At 39.6% G+C, this 27,027-nt stretch overlaps 1 protein-coding gene across 2 annotated transcripts; it reads left to right on the top strand.

Annotated features, from left to right (window-relative positions):
- Positions 1-26: 26 nt before the first annotated feature.
- stet (rhomboid serine protease stem cell tumor) lies at positions 27-27,027 on the top strand. 2 transcript variants are annotated; one of them, XM_088041996.1, is made up of 9 exons: positions 27-200; positions 337-608; positions 693-716; positions 761-925; positions 23,138-23,250; positions 23,669-23,786; positions 25,281-25,423; positions 25,598-25,866; positions 25,920-27,027. In XM_088041996.1, the coding sequence occupies exons 2-9, from the start codon at positions 378-380 to the stop codon at positions 26,219-26,221; spliced, it is 1,365 nt and encodes a 454-aa protein (XP_087898122.1). In that variant the 5' UTR covers positions 27-200; positions 337-377; the 3' UTR covers positions 26,222-27,027. The 2 variants fall into 2 exon arrangements, with proteins under 2 accessions (XP_087898122.1, XP_087898121.1); XM_088041995.1 differs by having other exon boundaries at positions 334-608.

The following is a 27,027-nucleotide window of genomic DNA, read 5'->3' as shown; positions in this document are numbered from 1 at the left end:
CTCCCTAAAAAGAACAGTACATTAGGGACTTTAGGATGAATTTCCACCGTTTGACGTTTAGGGAAAAGTGGAAATCGCGACAGTGCGGAAAGCGTCGACGAGAAGTGTGTTTTTGTTGATTTATTTTAATTTTTCTTTGAGGAATCGCGCGGTTTTTTAGTTTCGTAGCGAAAATTTTGTTATATTGACCATTTTAGCAGGTAAGGACGAGTAATTTTCTTTTAAAATTGGCACCTATGCACGCACCTGACTGAAAATCATTCCCAGATTTTTTTACAATATTGACTAATGTTTTATATGAGTAATTTTGTTTAAATTCGAATTTATTTTCAGTAGTTTAGCCGCGGCGCAAACCGGCATATGCAGGCTCCGGTACTATGCTATCGCACTCCGCGTGGCCCCATCGAGTGTCGCCCTCTACAACCCACATCTTGAACTTGACGCATGCACAATCCGAAGAATCCGGTATTGAACCCGGACACATTGCTACAATCACCGGATCTTTGGTTTCGTTTCCGGATCACGACCCGGATCATTACGACACCGATCACACGGATCTAGGGAGCGAGTCCGACGAGGCCGAGCTAAGGAGAGTCCTGCTCAGAGATGTAATTAAATTTCTTAGTAAAGTTGGCACCACTGGTTGTATTTTTTGGGATTCTCAAGTCATTTTTTTTATTGTTGTGTTTCAGCAATGGCGCCAGTTCTTCGACAAGGTATGTAAGGAAAGGTTGAAATGTTTGTACAAAGATGGTTTTAGTACGACCCGGAAGGTTTCGGGGAAATCCCATGGTCCGATCTGATTTCGGCGATGTCCGAGCCCGAGTTCCGGCACCGAGTGGGAACCGGAAAACGCGAGATTTTATTAGAAAAAGCCAGGACTGCCACAACACCGGCGATAACATTTCAAGACTTTGTCAACGTGGTGAGTTTTTGTTTGTTAAAGAGGGAAGTTAAAAAGAATGAGTAGAACAAAGCGCTGTTGTTTGATTGTTTCCGAACAATCAGTGCCGTTCGGTTGGTATTATCCCAAGCCCCCTGCGATTTTTTAAGGGGTCATTACCAAGACATTGTCTTATTGCAAATTCCGAAAAGCACTTAAATTCCCCTTGACATTTCATTATATTTCCATTATCCTCCGGTTAATTTGTTTATAATCACACGTTTATTTCGATTCTTCGGTTCCTCCCAAACCGTTGATTTATGCTAATGAAAAATGTGGAAGATGCCACGTTTAACAAATTGTCTACCTAATTCGTTTGATTAACCATAAAGTTAACAAACCGCCCACGATAATGACATTTTTCAAATTCCTCGTTAGTATGACAAGCAATAAATAACATGGTCAAATCCGGTACTCTTTATGCCCGTTTCACACCGACAAAGTAGTCACAACAGTGAGTTAGTTCGGCTAGTGAAAGACATATTTTTTCAAATGACTATTGTTCAGCGACACGATGGGGGTGAAAGGGGACGAGACGACGGGGGGTTTTTGTCACCGTGTGTGGTGCTCTCAGAGGGGCATGACGTCTTATTCAGGTAAAAATGCGGTTTTTACACAAAAAAAGGTAATTGGAGGTGGTTATGGATTAGTTTACTAATCATGGCGAAACGGTATTTACGTCAATTGGACAAATGGTTATGTCGTAATTAAGAGTGACATACTTCGAACCGCAACAACGTAATTAGATTAAAGCGGTTATAGCAGTGCTATAGCTACCTGAAATCTTTAGCTAATTTAGTTCGAATTAATTAACGGAACTAAAGTCAACAACCCTCAGAAACGCTGATCACATTGAAGCCACTGAGCGAAAATTTAATTTTTTTTCACGTTTTAATTGTGCAGTTAAAGGGTTGAAGAACATCTAGTAGATTATTTTGGAGTGAAAAATTGACCGCAAGTAAAAAAAGCAGCAAAACCGAGGTAAAACTTTTTGCCGGCGCTGTGTTTTGGCACTTGAGTGACTTTCTGGTGGCCCCAAAAGTGTTCTACTTGAAAACGTTTCCGAGAATTGTCCCGAAATGATCTCAGACGTGCAAAAACGCCTCCTTCTCATACTTCCCTTCCCAAAAAACGGAAGATTACACTAGAAGAAACCCGTCGAAAGTAAGACTGATTGTTTTTGTCGCGATGAACTTGGCGAATTCTTCGCATTGCGACGACGGTCGATTTCAAGGCCGAACGCGGGTGGTGCACCTTCATCAGGAGGCCCACTACCTACCTGAAACTCAGTCGATAAGCTCATTGCGAAAATTATTGCACCGACATTCAGGAACTGGTTTCGGTTCTGTGGTAGGAACGAGAGAGATCAAAAAATAAAAACAGATGAACGCCGGCGATTAGTCAATTTTAATTTTCATCTTTACGAAGAGAATAGATTTGGACGAAGGAGCAACGGAGCGGAAAGATAATGAGGGGATAATCCGAGGAGATCGCGATGGTGGCGCTACCGGCGGCGAGGCGGTAATTAATTGCGACAAAGGAATTTGGTTGATTTTTGGTGGACAATGTGGTAATATTTTTGGGTTCTTTGGTATCACCGGCACGGCCATAAATAGTCTGCCCGCGAAAACAAATTAATAAAAAAGGCATTTACGATGGGGTCCGGCGTCGCCTCTGTCGGTCCCTTAAAAGAAGAAATATGTAGAAGAAGTCAGGTCCGGTATCAAAAGAACATTAATAAAATATTAAAATGTGTCTTATTGTTATTCTTCGCCTTCATCAAAGTGGTCCGTGGAACGGCATAGTATCCACGGCAACTGCGATGACGAGTGGGTTGTCGGCGGTGTTATGGAAACGGCATATTTGTATTCATAACATGGGAGCCATGGGTGCAGCACGTTTGTCACTTGTTATCGTCAGATCGGCGCCCTGTCCCAGACGAAATATTCCCGTTTTTGTGTCCGTGTCATCTAGACATCATCATGGGTTCATCAGAAAGTAAGAGTACTATCCTACCATTGGTACCATAGCGAGTCAGATGGTTAATAACACTAATTTGTTGGGTTGAAGAGAGATGGGCGCTTGAAAAAACAGGACAAATGGAACGGTACCGCCCTTTTATTGGATTTTGGGTGGTCAATTTGTGTGTTCTTTTTACGTGGATGTCTTTCTTTTCAGAAAGGTGGCCACGTGAAATTGGGCGTTAATTATGTGATTTTATTTTTATTTTTGTCACGGTTTCACGATAAAGGAAGATCTCAAGGCGACGATGATTTTGAGTTTGTGCTGTTTACACAAAGAACTCACTGACGGCAGGGCCGGCACCAGGACCATACACCCTTCGCACCAAAGAGCGCCTTCCAAACGAATCCGGGGAAAGACTGAAGGATCTTTGGTCCCAAGTCAAAATATTGACATTCTAAATTTAGAATATGGGCTCGTAAAGCACTCTAGCCGCCTCTGCTCTTACCTTTATTGTTTCATCAAAGTTCAAGCCGTTAACAAGCCCCGTACTTTATCCTCGCATTTCCTGCTCTCATATTAATTTAATTATCGACCGGAGAAGCAGATAAAATAAATCGTTTCCTTCAAATATGTAAATTTCATATTCCCTAATTAAATTTCGCACATAATTGCATCGAGTTTCCCGTCATCTGATTGGTGCGTGCTGTACCAAAGAAAGAAAAAAATTACAGAAATTAATTAAAGTGCAGTTCTTTGAAGTGAGCGGGCAACATAAATAAATAAATAAGTAAATAAATTAGTTTTCTGGCCGAAATTAAGAATGACAGTTTCAATTATCCTTTCCAAAAAGAATGATAAATCATTTATTGGATTAATTTCTTCATCATTTACGGTAAGAATAAATCGTTGGGAATAGCACCTTTACACACAGCGGCGCGGTTTGGACAAACGAAAGAAGGCATTTCCTTTTGCCGCCGTCGGAGGCGATGAACACACCGTTCGCAATTGTTACTAATGACCAGAGACCACCTATATCAAGGACACCGCACTAGGATAATAGGGCAAACGATCGTTTAGCGCTGACAGCCACTACTTAGCCCGGAACCGCCACGAATGCCAAATGGCATTTTCACATTTGCGGCGACGCAACTTGACTTGAGATTTGTGACATTTCCTAATAAGCAATTTCCAGCTGCAAAAAACGGCTTGGTCACGGCCTACTCTTGTTGATTGCACCGCCGACTTCTGGCATGGTCCACCCTGTAATCAGTCCAGAGCCGAATTATAATTATTTGCGTTTCTAAACGCTAAACGACCTCTCTCTCTGTTGGTTCTCGTTTTGTTGTTTGTTATTGTGATGGTAAACAGGATCGTGTTTGCTTTGCGATTTTACACAGGCGGAAATTAGGCGTTGCTTTTGTCATGATCTCTTATGCCGACTCATAAAACGTGGAGGTTGACGCGCGTCTTGGGGTGGAAATAAAAATTTATAGGCGAGGTCGGCGAGTAAGTGATTCAAAGAAATACACTGTGATCAATGCCAACACAGCCGAGGCGGTGAATCTGAATAAATAGAATATGGGGGCTCCAGGCGAGAGCGTGCTAAACTTAATAGACTTTTATTCTAAAAAAACTTGAGGCACTAACCCCATCGCGTTTCTGTTAATAGCGACCCGTTTAAAAATATTTCAAACATCTTTTAAATTATAATTCTCTAATTATACACCAGTTTTTGCTAGAATTTTTAAAAGGATAATCATCGACTAGCAGACTCAGTTTAATTTCAACGCGTGTTCTCCAGTTTTGTTTCTTCCGTTAGATTTTTCGAAGTTTTTTGGGCATGCGATGGTAATATTGGAATATTGTAAATAGTTGCGGGTTCAGTTATAATTTCGAGATAAATATTTCGGTTGTGTTCCCCAAAAATTCCGCGTTTTTTGTGTAAACAGTCGCCGAACGACACGCAATGGTTTATTCATGTCGTCCTATGAAAAATATGGAATTGAAAAGTTGAACAAACGCTTCCAGCATATCAATAAATAACACATCAGAATGTCTCAGTGGAAGGCTTGTCATTTCGGTATTATTCAGTTTTTTGTCGGGTGTAGATCAATGTGTTATTGTTGATTTTTTAGAGGCCTTGTAATTTATCGATCGAGCTTTGCGGTCGGATTTTCGATTTGTTGACGGATGGGATTACAACTGGTCGAACAAGAGCACCAAGCAGCGTTTTTTCGAAAAAAATTCGTATCTTTGTGCCCATGTCAGACCCATCATGTAAATTCGGCCCAAGATTCCATCATTAATCGGCGCAGTTACGAAGTGATGTGCGTCAGTATGTAAAGAATGCTAATCGATCCCGGTGTGGTCGCGATCTGATTCTTGGCACAAGAAAGAAGAAGACGGCAAGAAGCGAAAAATGTTAAGGAGAGTAACGAGATGCGGCAGGTGCTCCATACGTTCGCCCCATCCCATCATTCCGTACAAAAACGCTCTCCTCGCCACCGAAAGTGCGCTATAATTTTAAAACACAACCGGCCATCCAGACCTACCGACACTCCTCTCCCTGCCTCTTTAATTGTACGACCAGCCGACCGCCTGGGGGCCTCAAAGCGGACGGGAGCCCCGGGGGCACTTCCCAAGGCGAGTACGCAAATTCGTAATTAGGGGGCTCCCTGGATAAATATAACAATGACACTTAATGCTATTAGAATTTTTCGGACCGCCGCATCCTCATCCGATTTCGGTAAACGTATTTGCGGGGATCTTTTGTCCTCACACCGGTTACCCACAGACGTTTTGACGTTTTCACTAAAAATTCCGTGTCATTAGCTCGAAAATTCCACACGGACTATTTGCTAACAAGTGTAACAATCGGATGAATGCATGCAGGATTTACGTCTTATTTTTATAAGGGCATTGTCGGAGGGCTCTTCGGGGGCCGTTTAAATCGGCTCTTTGTTGAAAATGTCTTGGGATTTTTCGGTGGTTTCACCGCATTCCAGACAGTAGCAATATAAAGACCGAATTTCAACAACGGGTCATCACAGTATATGTAGGCAGCCGAATTTAAGACAATCAAGACCAATTTTTCCATTAAACCATCTTCTTGTTTTGCTAATCACCCCATAAACCTTTCAGTGTAGTCTTTCACGAATCGTTAAGCCTTTCGAGGATCATATTCAAACGACTGTGAAATAAAAACGCCGCCACTTCTCCCATCAATTTGTCAGATAAAACGTCTAATGGAAAGCTCTGTAAACGTGAAAAAATCGTCTCAAGCTGGGCATGTTTATAAGGACCTGGATGGATTCTTGGGATATCTTTCTCTCGATATCAGTTACGGTTGGTGGCCGAACTAACCTTAATTAGATTAAAGTTGTCACAGTTTAAGAAATAATTGACTGGTTCGGTTCTAGTGGTCACGAGAGCGCCTCTAAACTCAGTCCGGATCAGCGATAAGACAATACTAGTTTATAAGTGGTGTCACAAAATTAAGACGTTTAGATAGGGAGTGACATTATAGCCGCGCCAGGAATGTCCAGTCGCCGTCTTTTTCTCTCTAGCAGGGCTGCCAAGACGAAACGCAGTGGTACCAATGGTCAAAAAATTTTTATTTGCGGATAGTTCGCCTCCGACAAGTTGTCCCCGGCAATTATTACAAGCTATGGCCAAAAATAAAAAAAATGAAAAATTTTCATCGTTTGAGTCGGAATTTTTTTTCGCGAAAAATCGACTATCGAATTTTGGGCTTTTAATAACACTTTTTAATAACAAAAAATGGCGCAAACCAAAAATTTGGCATAGTTTTAGTCGTGAATTTTTGCGAAAATTTCCAAATTTCGACTGTAGAAAAATCAAAGAACTTTTTCTTACGTAAAAAATCGCGAGAAAAACGATGGCGCAAACCGCATCTCAATATCTGAAACAGTTTCCGAGATATCGAGCACGAATTGTTTCGAACCTTCAAAAATTTGGCCCTCTGGCGACAACCCAAAAATTCAAACGACCATAACTCAGTTATTTGTTGACGAATATTGAAAATTCTCATGGTTTTGGATTCAGCGTGACATTATGCGTAAAATGAGCCCCAAATTTGCTGAGTTTCCTTAATAAATAAACGAGGCATTGGCCAAAAACTGTTTTGAAGACGTCATTTTAGGGTAATTTTCAATCATTGTTCATCAATGTTTCCAAAATGAAAACGACGTTTAATAGCTTTAAATTATTCATCAGTCGAAAGAGGAGCTCGAAATCTATCTCCTGGCCAAATTTGAGATCAATCGAACAAATAGTTTACAAGCAATGGCAAAAAATAAAAAAAATAAAAAATTTTCATCGATTGAGTCGGAATTTTTTTTCGCGAAAAAACGATTATCGAATTTTGGGCTTTTGAGAACATTTTCTGACGTAAAATGAGCCGAGGAAAAGAATGGCGCAAACCCCATCTCAATATCTCAAACAGTTTCCGAGATATTTAACTTTAAAATTACGAAAAATGAGAAAAATTGAAAATCAACTTTCCGAAACTTTGATCAGCCATAACTCAGTTATTTGTTGTCGGATCTGAATTTAAATCCTAGATTTGGAATTTGCGGAAAATTTTGCGTACACTGATGTATAATAACTTAAGTTTACTCTAAAAAATTAGCGAGATATCGATATCAGAAATTTGGCATAGTTTTAGTCGTGAATTTTTGCGAAAATTTGCAAATTTCGACTGTAGAAAAATCAAAGAACTTTTTCTTACGTAAAAAATCGCGAGAAAAACGATGGCGCAAACCGCATCTTAATATCTGAAACAGTTTCCGAGATATCGAGCACGAATTGTTTCGAACCTTCAGAAATTTGGACCTCTGGCGACAACCCAAAAATTCAAACGACCATAACTCAGTTATTTGTTGACGAATATTGAAAATTCTCATGGTTTTGGATTCAGCGTGACATTATGCGTAAAATGAGCCCAGATTTGTTAAGTTTGCATAATAAATAAACTTGTAAATTGGCCAAAAACTGTTTTGAAAACGTCATTTTAGGGTGATTTTCAATCAATGTTTTCAAAATGAAAACGACGTTTAATAGCTTTGAATTACACATCAGTCGAATGAGGAACTAGAAATCTATGTACTGGCTAAATTTGAGATCGATCGGACAAATACTTTACAAGCTATGGCCAAAAATAAAAAAAATAAAAAATTTTCATCGTTTGAGTCGTAATTTTTTTTCGCGAAAAATCGACTATCGAATTTTCAACTTTTGAGAACATTTTCTAACGTAAAATAAGCCGAGAAAAAGAATGGCGCAAACCGCATCTCAATATCTCAAATAGTTTCCGAGATATTTAACTTTAAAAATTAGAAAAAATGAGGAAAAATGAAAATCAACTTCCGAAACTTTGATCGGCCATACCTCAGTTATTTGTTGTCGGGTCTGAATTTAAATCCCAGATTTGGAGTCTGCGGAAAATTCTGCGTACACTGATGTATAATAACTTAAGTTTACTCGAAAAAATAAGCGAGATGTTGATATCCGAAGTTTGGTAGGGGAGAGTGGGGCATAGTGGGGTACTTAACATTCAATTAGCCACGCATGTTAAAATAATAGAAATTAACAAATTTTTTTTACTAAATATCATAGACTAATGTATTGCGGATGATTTTTGTTGTACTTTGTTTGATTACCATAAAAAACTTATGACATGTGAGCATTATTTTAAAAAATGGGATTTGCCCCGCTTTGCCCCGCACATAGGGGCAAAGTGGGATACCCTATGGGGAAATCAAATTTTTGAATAACTGTGTACCTACTTAGAAAAAGTAACATTTTAAAATTACTTAGGCATCAATGCATATTGCACATAAATGAGCAGGTTCATCATATTTAGCCACTACATTTGTATGACTAGATTTGAAAAAAACTTGCTCCCTAACTTCGCGAATTTTTTAACGAAAACACTGAATTTCACATTTTGTTTTATAAAACATATAGGTTTTCACATTTTGTTTTATAAAACACACGTGGTTAACTGTCAACTAACAACCAATCAAAACACGCTATTCGACTTTTTTCACGGCGTTTGATTTGAGCAGCAGGAGTGTTACCCCGCTATGCCCCGGTACCCCACTATGCCCCCCTCACCCATACAGTTTTTGTCATGAATTTTCGGGAAAATTGCGTTTTGTATGTAGGTGATGTACCTATTTGTCGAACATTACAAATTATGTAAATCACATTCTTCAATTATTATCAAAGATCACACCGTGACAAATTAAACTGGGGGCAAATTGCATTGGGGACAAATTGTCGGGGACCAATTGCCGGGGGCAAACTGTCGGGGACGAACCCCAAAATTTCCGTCCTGGTAAACACATATAACTCAGTCCTGATCTGGAGTCGGTGGTTGTTATGGTTTTTTGCTTGGGCTTGGTCAAAGAACACACACACAGCCGCCCACGATAAATGATTATTTTATATATTCATTGTCTGAGTCATGTGGTGCCGGTCGTGAGAACGTAGACACCATTCGTACGGTTTTATTTAGTTGATTTGTCTTTTTTCCGACTCCCACCTTTGTTATCATCGATTTTTTTTGTGCTGTGTTTGTTTAGATTTAGATTAAAACCTGTCGGTGGTAGGTAAATGTTTCGATTAGGGCGGTTTGACACTGAGAAATGCAGACTAGGGTGGGTGCGTGCGGTAGCACACCTTCCAGTCGAAAGCGAAAATTTCTGGTAAATCCTCGGATTCTTGGTAGGTGGCACGAATTCGACTAGCATAACGAATTCCTTCTGACACCAGAAGCAACAACGCGCAAACGTGCCTCATTTTAAAAGAAAACATACCGCCACACCATCGTAACAATGTTATTTTTCCATTATCTCGTCACACAATAAAATAAAATTCCAATTTTACAATGCAAAGTGTCGGAGAACCTCGCACCGAATACTAATTCAAGATTATTCGGTCCCAAACGCACGTTTTTACCTGAAGAAATTTACAGAAAAACTATCCAAGATTCGCGTTTTCTCACGGAACACGTGCTCGGGAAAGGCTTTTGGGGATTTGGAGGACGAGCTTTACCTGGAGTGAAATTGTAGTACAGCGCAATTATGAAGTTGCTGAGCTGATTTCTGTCTGTAAGCGGTAGGTCAAGTTGAGCACGACGGCAGTGGCAGGTGGGAGCCCTTGTGGCCATCAAAGTGGAAAGTTTCAGATATTGCTGACGAGATACCGATATCAAAGAGCTATTCGTTTTATCGGTTTACACCTGTGTCGTCGATAATCGTGGATATGAAAGACGATAACAGATAATTGTTGCAAGAGTAGATTGTCTGGGACGTGGGAAAGTGCAAAGCACCAAATTCTCCGTTTCTAAACATGCGTCGATTGAACTCAACTTTGCAGAGGAAGAAGAAATCGGTCGGCTTCTGCACCTGCATGTTCTGACCGTATGTCATACATCTAACAGTAAACGACATTCCTGGAAAGAAGAATTAAAAATTCTTCGTGTCCAATTAATGTTAATCGCTGTATGGAATTGTTGAAGAAAAAATGTTTGTTCGTCGGGAACAGTTGTCTATAATTAAGTTTCCTGTTTTGCGTCGTAGACGGAGCGAAACCAGGTGTTGACGCGTGCCTTGCGACAGGTGGCCCTCGTCCTCCCCACAAAGAGAAAGATTGGGACCGTGACGCGGCCCTTCATGTGGAACACTCTTTGTTCCAAGAGGGTGGAAAATCCCCCAAACTTTTCCTCGGCAGGTGCGACAGCGCATTTCCTTAATTACCTCTTGCAATTGTAAAGGAAATATAAAGATCAACGTAGCGTTTCTAAAGTTGGCTCGTGTCGGAAATCAGCTTTTCGGTCGACTGCAGAGCTGCGCTCAAGACAATGAACTCGTGTAAAAATGCACCAAGTGACAAAAAATTACTTTCACTAACCACACACGTAATTTCGAAATAGTGAACTTCCCACACTGACCGGTAATGAATGGATAGATTTATGAATCGCTCTGTGGGTAGTGGGTATGGCGATGAATGATAATAGTAAAGACAAAGGATATTGCGACACCACCGGATATGGTCAATGAAGAGCTTCCGGTGTTGCTTTTGGTCAATGAGTCTACATGCCTACTCCCATTAAGGAAAATTATATAATTTATCCTCCAAGTCCGGTGGATAATTGACGCGTGCGACGCTGCTGCTTTTCAAAGTCTTTAAATATTTTAAAGTGTTTAAAGTTTCATCGGAGTGGCTTCCACTTCCAGTTTGATAGCTTGGCGTGACTCGAATGGAATTCTTCGACTGCATTTTCGGAAAGGCGAAGGATGTGTAGTTCTGTAGCTAGATGGAATACCAATCGAGACAATTTGTTAATAGAGACACTGGTGAAATGCGTCTTTTCTGTCGAGGCATTCAAATCACCACCACACGTTCAAATCTAAGGCCTTGTTAAAGCGGAGATTCCAGTAATGTAGTGATTTTTGTCTCGGCATCCGCCTGTCGTGTGATTATGCGTTTCCCGTTGAAAAGGAACGGAATGCGCTACCGACAAAAGCGGGATATTTTTGAAAATCCCGCATTGATAATGAAGCAATTTATAAAATAAAAATGCCCGTAGTATCTACCGACGACAAACCGTTATGTTTGAATAAATAATTTACACACTTGGCGCAGCGAAATCTCTATACAGAATCCAACACAAATATTCTACAAATCATGAAATGCCCATTAAGCGAGACGAATTTTTCTTTACAAACAGACCACCTACACTGTCGCCACCTTAAAGAAATCTAAATGAACCATCTCTGGAAATTCGATGATAAAGCGAATAGAAAGAGGGGTAAGTTAATTAACATGTTCTGTTCCCAGGACTTTTTCTCAGTGTCGTGTTGACTATAATATTTATGTCGTGATGTAGCAAAGTAGACAAATGCGGCCGTGTTAGGTTAGGTATACGATCCAGATAGAGAGTGTTTGAGAAACCCATCGACATACAACACGATGGTGTTTGGCCAGGCGATAAATCACCGCTGAACACCAGACAACCCATCGCACCCAAGGCGCTGCAGACGCCACAAGGCGCCGACAGGTATTCCCCTCATCTTACTCGGTCATCTTCCCAATTATAATTGATTTTTCATAATTGACCGCTCCGTTTGAGCTAGAAGATAAAGCACCCGATATTGGATTCGGAATTGCTCTTCAGGTCCGTGACGGCGCAATACAACATTTCATCGGAAATGGTGGTAGCTGGAAGACAACATAACGCGATTTTTTCATTCAGACATCCTTCGATAGGATCGCTTTAGACCTTTCATTTTAGGATGATCCGGAAATTTTCAAAATTTCACTTCAATCTTAATCGTACCACTTCTACTGTTGATAGCTTAATTGATTAACAAATTGCAAAATTATAGAGCGGAAAACAAAATTTTTAAAAAAGTCTTAAAATGAATCAAAAATTTGTATTTTTTTTTCAAAAATTTGTATTTCTGACCATTTTAGTTCTGCAGCAATGAAATTTGCAGAGGTTCTTATCTTTGAGTTCTTTATTAACTGCCCCAAATTGCAAAATTGTGGAATAAAAGACACAAAACTCACAAATTTCTATTTTCAAGAAGAGCCGAAAATGTCCGACACTTCGAAATAAAATTCCTAATTTTGTCAGTTTTCGTTCTAAAGCAATGAAATTTTCGGAGTTTACTAATTTTGAGTAGTTTATTAACTGCCTTAAATTGCAAAATTGTAGATTAAAATACACAAAATTTAGAAATTTCTGTTTTCAGGTAAGCCAAAAATGTTCAATACTCTAATAAAATTCCTAATTTCGTTAGTTTTGGTTCTTGGGCAATGAAATTTGCAACGGTTACTATTTTTGAGTTGTTTATTAGCTGTCTCAAATTGCAAAATTGTGGAATAAAAGACACAAAATTTACAAATTTTTATTTTCACGGGGATCCAAAAAAGTTCAACATTTTATAATAACATTCGGAATGTCGTCAGTTTTCGTTCTAAAGTAATGCAATTTGTGGAAATTACTAACTTTGAGTTGTCTATTAACTGCCCTAAACTGCAAAATTGGGGAACAAAAAGCACAAAATTTACAAATTTTTATTTTCACGGGGATCCAAAAAAGTTCAACATTTTATAATAACATTCGCAATGTCGTCAGTTTTCGTTCTAAAGTAAAGAAATTTGTGGAAATTACTAACTTTAAGTTGTCTATTAACTGCCCTAAACTGCAAAATTGGGGAACAAAAAGCACAAAATTTACAAATTTTTATTTTCAAAAAGAGCCGAAATTGTCTCAACACTTTGTAATAAAATTCCTAAATTTGTCAGTTTTCGCTCACAAGCAATGAAATTTTCAGAGTTTACTAATTTTAATTTGCTTATTAACTTCCGCAAATTGCAAAATTGTGGAATAAAAGGCACAAAATTTACAAATTTTATTTTCAAAAACAGCCGAAAATGTCTCAGCACTGTAATAAAATTCCTAATTTCGTCAGTTTTCGTTCTAAAGTAATGATATTTGCGGAGACTATTAACTTTGAGTTGCTTATTAATTGCCGCAAATTGCAAAATTGTGGAATAAAAGACACAAAATTTACAAATTTTTATTTGCAAAAGAGCCGAAAATGTCTAACTCTTTGTAATAAAATTCGTAATTTAGTGAGTTTTCGTTCTAAAGGAATGAAATTTGCGGAGATTACTATTTTTGAGTTGTTTATAAACTACCCCAAATTGCAAAATTGTAGAACAAAAAGCACAAAATTTACTAATTTTCACTTTCAAAAACAGCCGAAAATATGTAACACTTTGAAATAAAATTCCTAATTTCGTCAGTTTTCGTACTTGTGCAATAGATTTGCGAAGGTTCCTATTTCTGAGTTGTTTATTAATTGTCCCAAATTACAAAATTGTGAAATAAAAGGCACAAAATTTACAAATTTTTATTTTCCAAAAAAGCCAAAAATGTCTAACACTTTGTAATAAAATTCCTAATTTTATCAGTTTTGGTTCTAAAGGGATGAAATTTTTCAGAGATTCCTATTTTCAAGTTGTTTATTAACTGTACCAAAAGGCAAAATTCTAGAATAAAAGACACAAAATTTCGAAATTTTCATTTTCAAAAACAGCCAAAATAGTCCAACAAAATTCTTATATAATTTCATCAGTTTTTGTTCTAAAGTAATGAAATTTGTGGAACTTACTAATTTTGAGTTGTTTATTAACTTCCCCAAATTGCAAAATTGTAGAATATAAACCACAAAATTTACTAATTTTCACTTTCAAAAACAGCCGAAAATGTGCAACACTTTGTAATAAAATTCCTAATTTTGTCAGTTTTCGTTCTAAAGTAATGAAATTTTCGGAGTTTACTAATTTTAAGTAGTTTATTAACTGCCTTAAATTGCAAAATTGTAACATGAAATACACAAAATTTAAAAGTTTCTGTTTTCAAGAAGAGCCAAAAATGTTCAATACTGTAATAAAATTCCTAATTTTGTCAGTTTTCGCTCAAAAGCAATGAAATTTTCAGAGTTTACTAATTTTGAGTTGCTTATTAACTTCCGCAAATTGCAAAATTGTGGAATAAAAGGCACAAAATTTACAAATTTTTATTTTCCAAAAGAGCCGAAAATGTCCAACACTTTGTAATAAAATTCCTAATTTCGTCAGTTTTCGTTCTAAAGCAACGAAATTTGCGGAAGTTGCTTCTTTTGAGTTGTTTATTAACTGCAGCAAAAGTCAAAATAGTAGAATAACAGACACAAAATTTAGAAATTTTCATTTTCAATAAGATCCCAAATTAGTCAAGAAATAAAGGCAATTTTTAACTTGCCCTGACTGAAAATTTGTCTCGTGTGCTTCAAAGATAAAGTTCGATTTACATTTAACAAATCATGTCCTCTTATCACCAATTACTTCACTAATAATAAATAAGCCAAACAGGTAATATCAGCGACTTTGTATCGTATTTTATTCACTGGCAATTCCTGAAGATTAATATAATTATCTCCAATTAAATAATACATTATGCCATGCATCAGTGGCATTGGTAATGAATTGTAACTCTGAGCGAATTTCTCAATAATTATCCAGAAAATTTATTGCGATTTACGGGAGATCTCCGCCAGAAAATGAAAGCTACTGCTGTCTTAGTGATTCTTCCGGTAAATATTAGTTGACTTTTTACCTCGGTCAATATTGACACGAATTCGTAAAAACTGTTTGGTAACGGGCTGTTATCAGTCATATGACGGCGCCCGCGTTACTTTTGACGCATTTCACGATAAGTTATGGGAAAATCTGATACCCACCCATATGATGGTTCAAATTGTCGTAAGAAAAATGTGCAATACGAACGCGAAGGAATTTTTATGGACGATTCTTCCTCGCCTCAGATTAGAGATGAGTCACATTATTTGAAAACAACTGTTTTTCTCAAGGTGTCGTGTTCTGCTCCAAATTCGATAATCATTATCCCAGTTTCCAGTTTAAAATTCCTCAATAAAGATAACGATCGGTATTTTGGATTAAATTATCTAATAATTTAGAAGCGATAGGCCGAAAAAATCGTAGCCACGCATTCCGACAGGTCCATTATGCGGTAGTAAAAAGGTTGGCAGGGGCTCGTCCAAGGGTTAAGAAGCCTTAATAAATATAAATTAAGGGAATAACCTAAATCATCGCTTTGCATCATAAGAGGGCGTAACCGACTTGAGGAACCGATCGATCCTATTTGAATAGTAATTAATACGTCAGTGATGTAATTTACTGCTAAAAAATATCTCCATCCAAAAGGAAAAATCTCGCATCCGCTTCTTTCTTCCCTTGTGGCGCGTGTGCTGAAATTTAATAAGACATTTCCTGCATCCGAAGGACACGCTTCCGGTATGCTAATCCACCACCTGCTAGATGTAAAGGGCACGCGTCCTGTCTAAATGTTTGTTTTAACCAAAAGACGGCGGTACGGTCGTTCCAAACCGAATTTTCGTTCATTTCATCCCCATGAAGATATTACCACCCTCCCATAGCACGCGCCCCAGCAGATGGTTGTTATCACGTGCACCGGGCATCAGATCGAGTATCCTCCACCTGGAGGTATCCGCCTTCTTTCCCTGTCCATCACATTTACCACCCCATCTTTCAACAAAAGACAGACGATGGGTCTAGACCCCCAAAACAATACGCTTCGCACATGTCATCTGGATCGACAGCTCCTGTTTATGGGGTTGATGAGATCGATTTCGTGTTAGCATTCTTGCGCGAATGTCAATTCCAAGAAGTGCTTCCTTGGGAAAATAAAACAGGGGACGAGAGAGTCTTTAATCGGGTATTCTGAACGTGGCACGGATATATGCGTCATCTTTGCTTTTATATGCAGGATATGTGGCGGTTTAAATGGGTTAAGACAATGTAAGGAGAATGTCGGTTTTGGTAGATAAGAGTTTTGTAATCGGTCGATGGCTTAATTGGTTTGAGTTGAAAGGTTAATAGTGCCCGAAACGGGGACGGTATGAATGATTTATAATTGTTTCAAGAATGAAGGGTCACTACACGTCTTATTGATTGCCATGAATGGAATATTAATGTTGGTACTACCTGTAATGTTGACAGTCCAAATAAGCAGCGTTTAATTTGCTCTTAGAAATGAAATTTTCGGGTTCTTTGCGATTGGCTTTATTTTTTATGTTCAATTGTATAATAATCTATGGTTTACGATATCGTTTAGCGTCCATAAAGTGGCTCTTTATAGACGGCGTCCGTAATGATAAAATACAACGGCCGCTTGTCAGTATAACACTAAAAACAACGCACTTTGAAGTCGTTACAAGTTTCGATGCCAAATTTCATTCTTTTGAAAGAAATCATCTTCACTACAATCGAATATAAAGCCTTGTATGTAATTTGTACATAATTAAGCTCCTCCACGAAGACCTAAATTTTGTAATTCTTACATAAATAGCTATTTTTCTTTATTATCATACATATTTTCATAATTTTTTAAATCTTCGATTTACATGAATAAAATACAGATTTTCTGCATTCTCTGTAATATTTTAATGTTTTTCCAATGCTTCCGATTTTAGATCTTTAAAATCTTAAAAAAATTGTTATCCTCTTTTTACATTTTTTTATTCTTCCGACCAGAAAATCGTGGAAATTTTTGAATCTGAAAATATAGAAACTTCCGAAATATGTAGGTATATATATACGTAATTTTTCCTGCAGAGGCAATATTTATCAAAGGCGGCGTTGAAATTTTTGGGTATGTCCTTTCTTTTGTCCAAATTAGACAAAACTACATTTTTCGCAAAGACAATAGTTATTTGGATTACAAGACCGGAAAATGTTATTTCGAGGCAGAGCCGAGTTGTAGTAACAGGAAGATTTCCAAAAGCATTTTCGGACGTGTGATAACAACATTTTTTAGGCCAATATAATTTTAAAAATAAAAAAAACAGATCTAGTGACTTTTAGTCTACAAAGTTGCTCGTCTAGCGACTATGTTGGAAATAAAAACATCCAATTCCTGTTCAGTAGTCTTTTGTCCATTGATGACAGTGCGATACCAACCGTTAAACAATAAAACTAACTAGTAAAAATGTCATTTTGTGGTTTGTCTTCAGCCACAATTTTAAAACATTACCGCGAAAAGAGTCAAAAAAATCTTGTAGTAGTCGCAAATTAAATTTGACTGATGACAGATCAGTGAAAGTTACTTCGGAGACAATAAGTATTATGAAGCAACATTGCACCATTAAACAAATTCGAAAAGTGTCTTCATCGCATGTGCTCGCCTGATTTGAGTGTCTATTAATTACACAAAACCAACTAATATTCATTCTCAACACATAAAAGTTACTAGGGTTGGCGAAAAGTAAACATCCTAAACGTGACAGTTGGCGAAAGTGGTAACTAAGTGGGCAGTTGACGTTTCTAATGTCAAAAGTTCAATTTTAAAGTTTTGAATTCTACTGGAATTTTAGTTTATTCGAGAAAAATTAAAAAATTTATAATTTCTACATTGAGAAGGATCCACAACATTTCCCTTAAGTTCTAAATAAACCGTTGATTACCTAATATTAAAACGAATCACTCTGTATATTGCCGATGCTTCTACAATTTGGTGACAATTTGACAAATGTGACAGTTTTTTGTTTGTCATTCCGAATAAATTGCCAACTTTTAAAAAAATCCCCATTGTGCAACTAATCACAGAATCGCATTTTAAATTTGACGCATATAAAACATTCTCTGCAGGAAAAATCAGGTTTAGATGAATGCAAGAGAGTTTTTATTTGCATTTTGAAAACATTGAGAACTACGTTTCGTGCATTAAAACTAGCTCAGGACTAAAAAATCAACCGCAATCGAATTTTAGAAGTTTTGCATTTACTTGAGAATCATCGCCGACACTTCCGTTTGAAGCCTCCGGTTCGCAAAGCATTGCTCGAAAATTCAGAGAAAACTTCTTTGAAAGTTCCGACAATTGCCTCGTGACAAATGCAAATTCCGCATTCACATATTCCCCAAACTTTCGCATCATGAATTTCAACAAGTTACGCAATAAAAATTTCACCCAACTGAATTAACGGGTGTTCCTACATTTCCTCTAAAGTCACGCTTCATGACCACCCTACAAGCACCAGCTCCTAATTACCCCAATCTAAAAAAACGTCGAAAAAATCGGTCAAAGACCAACAAGAAAATTTCAGCAAACAAAAACCAAAATACAACAAATTGATTGCACCTAGGAACAAATCAAACGAAAGTCCCGCCTACTTTCCCCTACTTTAGCTGTGGCAAGCTTCTGATTGGTTGTAGTCACGTGTAGTATGACAGGGAGCGGCAAAAGATCCGAGGTGGCGTGGTGAAAATGAGGGAGTTCCCTGACCGTTCTGTTGTGATGTCGCACTGGACTATATAGGGTGGGAGAAAATAAAGTCGGTGTGAAGTTTGCCAATTGTCAGTGTACCGGCGGTAGTTGTCACGTTAGGTGTGTGAAGTTGGTTGTAAAAATCATTTGTTTGAGTCGCCTTTGATTTTTTCGTGTGATTGTGTCGTGGTTTGAGTGGATAAAACGAGAACGGATGAATAATGGGTAAGTCCGGGGATCCGGGGATCAAATTACCCCCCTTTGTTTCCGTCACGACACGGATATATCTACACAGTGATTCACCGATAGTGGGAATTCCGTCATTTTCTCCTAGTTAATTCCCCGAAAATGTCAGCGACTTGTAAGAACCTGTCTGGTTCTTCGATGACATCACAGACGAGGACAACCGGATGATTCACGTCGATCCAGTCAATTGCGTACACGCACTACAGTTCCGTTTCCGCCACGTTAACGTCGGAATGTTACCCGATCCGACTGTTTATTCGAATCGAGAAGGCCGTGGTAAAAGTATATCAAGGTTGGCGACGGAAATCCAAAGAAAACTACCATACCGACTCCACGTCGCTTTTCTTTTGTTTTGGATGCGGTCGTACGGATCAATAATATGTTTGCGTGTTGAGCGGCACACGAATTTCAGACACGAACCAAAGTGTGCCGAAACGCACGCGAAAATTATAGGACAGACTTGTATGCAAAGAGTTTTGAACCGAAATTGCCGGCTTGATGCGAACGGTGGCGTCTGCACGGAAAGAAAAAACTCCAGAGAAAATTATACACTAATTTTCGAAAAAATCTTGGCGCAGCTTCAGGAGTCGCGTCGCCCCAACTCGGAATTGAGACTCTGGTTCTGATTAATGTTAATCGTCACTTTGGAAGAGCCTCGTGAATCATGTGTGTGGCAATACAGCTCAATTAGAAGGTGACAAGTTTGCGGACTCTTATCTGTTATCTAATGAGGCGTTGGCGCGGCGACTTTCGCCGCCACCTAGTCGTGGAAATTACACTCACCGTCTAATCCCGATTTCCCAGGGGGGCCCAAGTTTATTTTTAAACGTTGTTCGTTTACTCGAGCAGTTTTCTTCCGTTGAAATGTTAAAGGTCTGTCATTTTTCTCGTTTTTATTGTAATACATGGGAAAATGAGCGGGTTGCGGCAATTATCGCATGCCGACAATTAATAAAAGTTCCCACATTTTTTTTAATTGTTGCTTCGGTCGCACGGTTTGGTATCTGATAATGAGAAATGCATAACATTTACCGTAAAGTGTATTTTTAAGGCCACGCACTTACGTAATTAAATGCATAGAGCGTACAATAACAAGAGAAAATTCACAGGGGAACGGAGAAGCGACGATAAGAGCTTTCACGTTTAACTATTTAATTATTTTGAGGCATTGTTCCAGAACGTGCGATCTGCGAAGGAAAGCAATTAAAAATATCAAAAGATCCCAATCTCCGCATATTCTGATCCGTTCTGTTTGGTAAAAAACCTCCGTTTCCATAATCCACGTTGCGCAATTGATTCTTTCTAAATTATTCAAAGTGTGGTCAGAATCAATATTCAGGACAAAGGCGTTGTCTTGACAAATTGGGATCGAAAGCGGTTCAAATTTCCTTGCGTTGGACGCGACATATGGTCGACCACTTTCGCGACTGCCAAACTAAATTTACCCGGCGCTAAACACCTCTTTCTTCCATCTAAAATCAGCTGATCGCTCCGCAAAAATGCAGGAGTCAGTGCACCGCGTCCGTTGGGGGTCCGCACCGGTGCCGAAATAGATTTGAATCACTGGCAGTGGCGTCGGGACGGATTTCCACGACGAGGCGAGACAAATGCGGGGGCTCCAACCGCACGTTGTCTGTGTTATTAGGTGTGGAGCGCCATTCAATGACCCTAGACTCTCACTCGATGTGGATACCTGATGTCGGGAACTCACAAGCGCACCTACATCATGCCGATTTTATAATCAGTGGAGATTTCATGGAGGCGCGCCGCACGGGTCTCCTCGAGGGCCCATCTTGCTCCTATATGGCTTTTCGCGGAAGGAACTTGCCAAATCCGCGCTTTCTAACAATAGTCTGGTCGAACCTCGCCAATAACAAACACAAAGAAGCCGCCGCGTCCGCCGCGTTCGACCTTCAATTGTTTTTATTTACCGCTCCATAAATAGATCGGTCATTGCTTGGTAAAAAACACCCTGTATAGCTAATTTCGGCATCGTCATAAATCTTACGTCAAATTTATTCAAATTTATGGAAAACAGCTGATGTGCAGAACCGTATTCGTCGGAAACGCATCCAGGCCCGTATTTTGTGAGAAGCGTGATGAATCGGTGATCACGGATTTTTCGAACGGAATTGATTAAACCGCTTGTTTCGTTCAAAACGGCTTCCTTCGACCGGTTTCGGTGATTATCCGGTGGTATTTTTGTCCAATTATCAACAGTTAATCATCCGTAAAAACAATGAAATGCGGAGCGTCCGGAAACTGGAGAATTCCGAGAGAAAGCTCAAGGGAGGAAAGTGAAAGTGGCTCTCTCGCCAGATGAAAATTCCCGAATCCGCCCCTGTGCATGTGGATTTCCATTTTTGGGCTCATCTGCGACGCGTGTCCGCCCGATGACATTAACCTCTGGTGCGAATCTATAGAGCCGACAAGGTGAGCCTGCATCAGTGTCGTGGGAACCAATGGAACCGCGTGGGTTCCATACTGAACCTACGCGCGCCCACGAACCCGCTACCCAGGTCATAACTAACTTGCCAGAGGCCCGGTTCCATCGCCCCGCCTGGAAAATGGATTTTTAGAGAGACAAAATTTAACAACATTTCGAGTTGCCTGGGAGCCGCAAATAGAGCACGATAACCAGCCCACTTGATTGTCCAAACGGCGGTCAACAGTCTGAGGAGGCTGTGCGCTCTAATAGGCATTTGTTTGTGACAATTTGGCACGCCGTGGAAACTGTTTCGTTCCGTTGGAAATACGGTATTTTTCACTGGGAATTGGCACGGAGAGACGCCATCTTGCAAGATGGCGGCTGGAACGAAATAAGATTGCTTTTTTTGGTGGTTATTTTCATTTTTCACACTATTATTCCGGTTAAGTGCGAAAGTTGACCATGAAATTTGCATATAATTGGAAAGTAGGTACCAAACAATGAGAGTGAAAATACTATTGTGAAATATCTAGATTTGTGAGAATAGAAAAAAGACAAAAAAGATTCGCTTCGCAAAATTCGGGTCAGAGATCAGACGACTATCCAGAGATATATTTTTTTCGAAGTTGGTAACACGACGAGTGATGTAACAGATTTTCCGTTCCAGTGCCCACTAGATAAAAACCCTAACTAAATTAGTGCCTGCTAGATGTCGCTTCCTCAACTAACTGTCATCAAAACTCAATCATGTCGGTAATTAACGTTGTAAAACGGGCAAGCGCGGGCGTCCGTCGCTTTTCCTTCCAATTAGAATAACGAAATTGCGATGGTTATCATCCTCGATAATTTAATATCCAGGTTATAATTACACAGATTACCAGCAATTTAACCTAATAAAACCGCTCTTTTTAGCCAATGATCGATCCTTATTTTTTCGCAACGTTGGTAGTACTGTAATGAGCGGTTAGCAAATTGTGTCTGAAAAACCAGTACTGCCAACTTAGATTAAACGAGTCCTTAAGTACAACAAAACGATTACGATCTGGCACGTTCTCATTTAACTATTTCGCATTTGCATAAGAATCTACGCGATTCCGACCGACTGGACCTTATCACCGTTATTACACGCTTCTAGTATTCATAGCGAAAATACATGGTTCGATTAAATATGTATTATTAACAGTACGCAATCGATAAATAACAGAGGTAGAGAACTAGATCCCGTTTCGATTTTTTCAACTGGATCCGGCGGCTTCAATTATTCATTTTTCTACCAGTGCGTTGGCAGCTCTGGTTGTCAACCCCAAAACGTCACTTTGGCAGTTTGACAGTTTGAGGTTGAAAAAATGCCGATCGTTAGTTTTGACAACGTTTTCCCCGGCCACATCCATCATCTGTTTGAATTAATGGGAGCATCAAAGGGCGGCGCTTTATGAAATAATGAATAATTACCGTAGACAGGCGCAACGGGAGCCCGCCGCCACTGCGTTTGAAAGGGTTAGCGACACCCCCTGTATATACGAGGGCTGTGTCCTCATAATTCATTTCGATTAGATCGGAATGCGAAGAGATTACGAAACACGCCCTCCAACTAAATAAATTGAAACGATGTAAATGAGATGAGGGATCAATTAAATATCGGAGAAAATCAATGTTGGTTTTGTTGCAGATGACCGGTAAAAGATCAAGAAGTTTTAAATGTGCGGTCCATCACAGAGACCGGGAGGTTTCCTCTGAAAACGATTTCCATCTGCTTCTAGTCGAGCCGCCCCTGTTTCGCAGGTAAGGAAAATCTTCGTAGTAAAATTAGATTCTTTTGAACTTGAGCCGAGTTTTCATTTGTAACACTGACACTGTCAAAATTGATACTATTTTTTGCCGCGAATTCCTCACTGAAATTCCAATGTCTGTTTACGGAGCAGCCGGGAAAAAATTGCTCAATCTCGTCAAAAATATCTCAATATGAAACCACGAAAATAATTCGTTTGAAAAGCGACAGTTTGGATCCAAAGCGAGCGTCCCGACGCCTTGAACGACGTCTACGCTATTTCTGGACACTGTCACAGACGAGGTTTTGCTCTTTTTCCGATTGTTTCCGTCTTGCCGATTTCCTGTCGGCTAAATCTGGAGTAGCCCCGTTTGATATCAGTCGGGGCTACCACCCCCAGTGGTAAAACTCCCTAAAACTTGTCTTTTTCAGGATGGTCAACATAGTGGCGGATGAATTCCTAACGGACGAAAGAGACCGGAAGTACTACGCTGACCACTACACCTGCTGCCCCCCGCCCCTATTTATTATAATCATCACTCTAGTCGAGGTAATTACAGATATGTCTGGTGTATCGTTATTTATTGCCACTTATAAAACAGCTCAGTTCTCGCACTACACATACCAACATACGGATGGTGCACGGCACAGTTGCGAGCGAAAATTCAATTTCTAATTATCGATGGAATTGCGATTTTTACACTGTTTATATTACATAGTCTACGCCCCTGGCTTAAGGTGCGGTCACACATAAACTACATCGCCACGAAAATTGGAAGCGAGCCCGCCGCGCCGCGCCGGTTCCTCTTTTTAATCGATCGATTATAAACAAAGTAAATCGATTTTAAATGTTAAATTCCGATTACATTGCTGATACGGTTGCGGTGAAGCTTTCCAATGCGGTCGCGACGTTTAAACGGGATTTTGCTACGTTTATTTTTGACGTAACTCTTGGGCTACCACGAGAAATTTCAAGAATTTACTTACTTAGATTGGCAACACTGGTACCAACATATCTCGCCCATTACAACTACTTATCATAAATTAGTTCATTCGAAGCTTCTAGGGTAGCACGCCCCACAGGCACGTGCGCCATGTGTTTCCCCAAATGCAGAAACTTACGGTCACGTGAATTGATTACTTCCGATCCAGTGAAACTGTGCCAGATGGTGTACTAATTTTAGATGAAATCCCCCAAATAAGAGTCCAGACTACCCAATTTCGTTATTCTTGTGGGTTGGTAGATAAGTGGTTTTGCAATGGAGAAATGGGTGCGATTACTGGTTACATAAACGGGTAATTAGAAGCGAGTGTGGGAAACTGATTTTGAGAAAAAAATCGCGTTCTAGAACGGATCAAGTGTGAAATTACCCGCTGCATCTACTCTACTTTTCATCGGCGCGTCGCTTCTAGGCGCGTTTCCCCTAACGTTCCTGAAAATTCTTGATTTTTTCTCGTTGGGTATGACAGGAAATTTGGGCCCCGTCTAAGGAAACAGTCAAAACATTCTAATTACCTTGGCGTTGGTTCCAAATGGAATGCGTCCGTGGTTAAATTTAGCCAGTGTTTCTTTTATTTAGACGTAGTTTTGTACACATTCTAGATGGGTTCAATGTAACTAATTTGCTCAGCCTGTGCAAGAAGTATACTTACAGAACTCGTTAATACAAACAGGAACGTGGGAAACCATTCAAATTTCGCACAACGACCTCTTTATTATCTGGGGGAAAAGTCGAAGAAAACGACTGTTTACCCTTTACGAAGGGGACAGGGCGAAATCGTAGGGGAAATGTGCCTAAATTAACTCCACCCCGATCGATAAAGTGACCGACGACTTTCCGATAGACTTACAGGAATCTTTAATCTGAGATAACCTTCGTCTGCGAGATAATGCAATAAAGGAGATCATAAAGAGCTTATTAAAAGAATTTTTTGCTTATCACGAGACGGATCGCTGCTTACGTGGCCGCCAAGGCGCAATTTCAAAAATTGCCATAAACAAATCATTAAACGTCTTAATGACCTGTGTTGTTTTCTGTTGCAGTTGGGCTTTTTCACTTATTATAGTGTCAGCACTGGCGAACTAAACCCAGCAGGACCAGTACCCATCGATTCCATCTTCATCTACAGACCCGACAAAAGAATAGAAATATGGAGGTTTCTACTCTACATGATGCTACACGCAGGGTGAGTGTCAATTGGTTAATTACAAGCACGTGACTCTCTCACGATCACACGATTGGTTGAGAAAGCCGCCATTGTTGTATAACAAGCGTAATCGACGCCATCCTGTTTAGTAACAATAAGACACTTCCTGCGAGATTGGTTGGGGACAAAGTTCAATCTTTTTTCTTTTTCAAGGTGGCTGCACTTGGGCTTCAACCTGGTGGTGCAGATGCTGGTGGGACTCCCCCTGGAGATGGTGCACGGCTCCGGGCGCGTCGCGCTAATCTACATGGCGGGCGTGGTGGCGGGTTCCTTAGGGACTTCCGTCTTCGACACCGACGTCTACCTCGTGGGCGCCTCCGGTGGCGTCTATGCTCTCTTGGCCGCACATTTGGCCAACGTCCTCCTCAACTACAATAACATGCAGTGTGGGATCCTCCGACTCTTTGGGATCCTCGCCATCGGTAATCCCTCTTCTCCTGTTTTTTCCTCAGGTTCTAAACACAGATTTTTGCAGCGTCGTGCGATGTGGGCTACGCGATCTACTCGCGCTACGCCGCTGAGACCATGGGTCCGCCAGTGTCGTACGTGGCCCATCTGACGGGCGCTCTGGCCGGTTTGACCATCGGTCTCTTGGTTCTGAAGAACTTTGAGCAGAAGTTGCATGAACAGCTGTTGTGGTGGGTGGCGTTGGGTGTGTACGCTGCTTGCACCATCTTCGCTATACTTTTCAACATTATGAATCCGACGGTGGAGACGGTGGAGAATTTAGGCGACGGTGTGAATAGTCAGTATGTGTATAATAGGTTCGGAGTATAGCGTTTTTTGTACAGAAACCACGAATTTGTACTGAGATTGTGTGATTTAGGGAGTTAGTGAACGTCGGTGTAAAAACGAACGACGTCACGTTGTGACGAGTCGGGCATTTAGTTTTTTCAAGTTCTTGGAGATTTATTTCTCAACGCACTGAAACTTACATGAACAGATCCATTCCAAGATAGTACAGAACCTATTACTAATCCAAAAATAAATCTTCGAGAAACTCCCGCTTGTATATATTTTTTGTATATAAATATTTATATTTATTTAATCTAGACCAAAGACTGAAATCAATTTTGTTACGTTTATTGGGGAAATTATTGTCAAATTAGCATTTATCGAGTTCCTAAATACGTAGAACAACAATGAGCGAACAAACTCCATTTCTCCAGTAATTCCATTTAGAAACAGGTCTTTGACAATGATTTCTAAGCACCACTACTTAGGTTCAGTCTACACCACGAAATGAGATGAAAGCCTAAGTTACTTTCTTTCATTTTCTGAGTGATATTATTAAACTAGTCATAAACGTAAGTATAAGCCTACCAAAGAAAGTGCTAGTTAATTCTATTTACACAATAATGTATTTGAAGCCTTATAGGTAGACGATTCAATGTATATCACAAAGAAATTGTATTTTTTTACACTCAGGTAGACCACTGTTCACTCATATTGTAAAATAGAACTGATAGCCGGGTATTTCTTTTATAATACCTTTATTCCATTTTTGTTTTGTTGTTTGTCTTTCACACTGTTTTACAAATTACTTCCAACAGAAAATAGGAATAAATTATTTACGAAACGAA

This window comes from Gnatocerus cornutus, chromosome 7 (assembly GCF_029298725.1).
Source record: "Gnatocerus cornutus isolate USDA-ARS CGAHR chromosome 7, icGnaCorn1.1, whole genome shotgun sequence".
Lineage (NCBI taxonomy): Eukaryota > Metazoa > Arthropoda > Insecta > Coleoptera > Tenebrionidae > Gnatocerus > Gnatocerus cornutus.
This window is presented reverse-complemented; position numbering and strand designations above follow the sequence as displayed.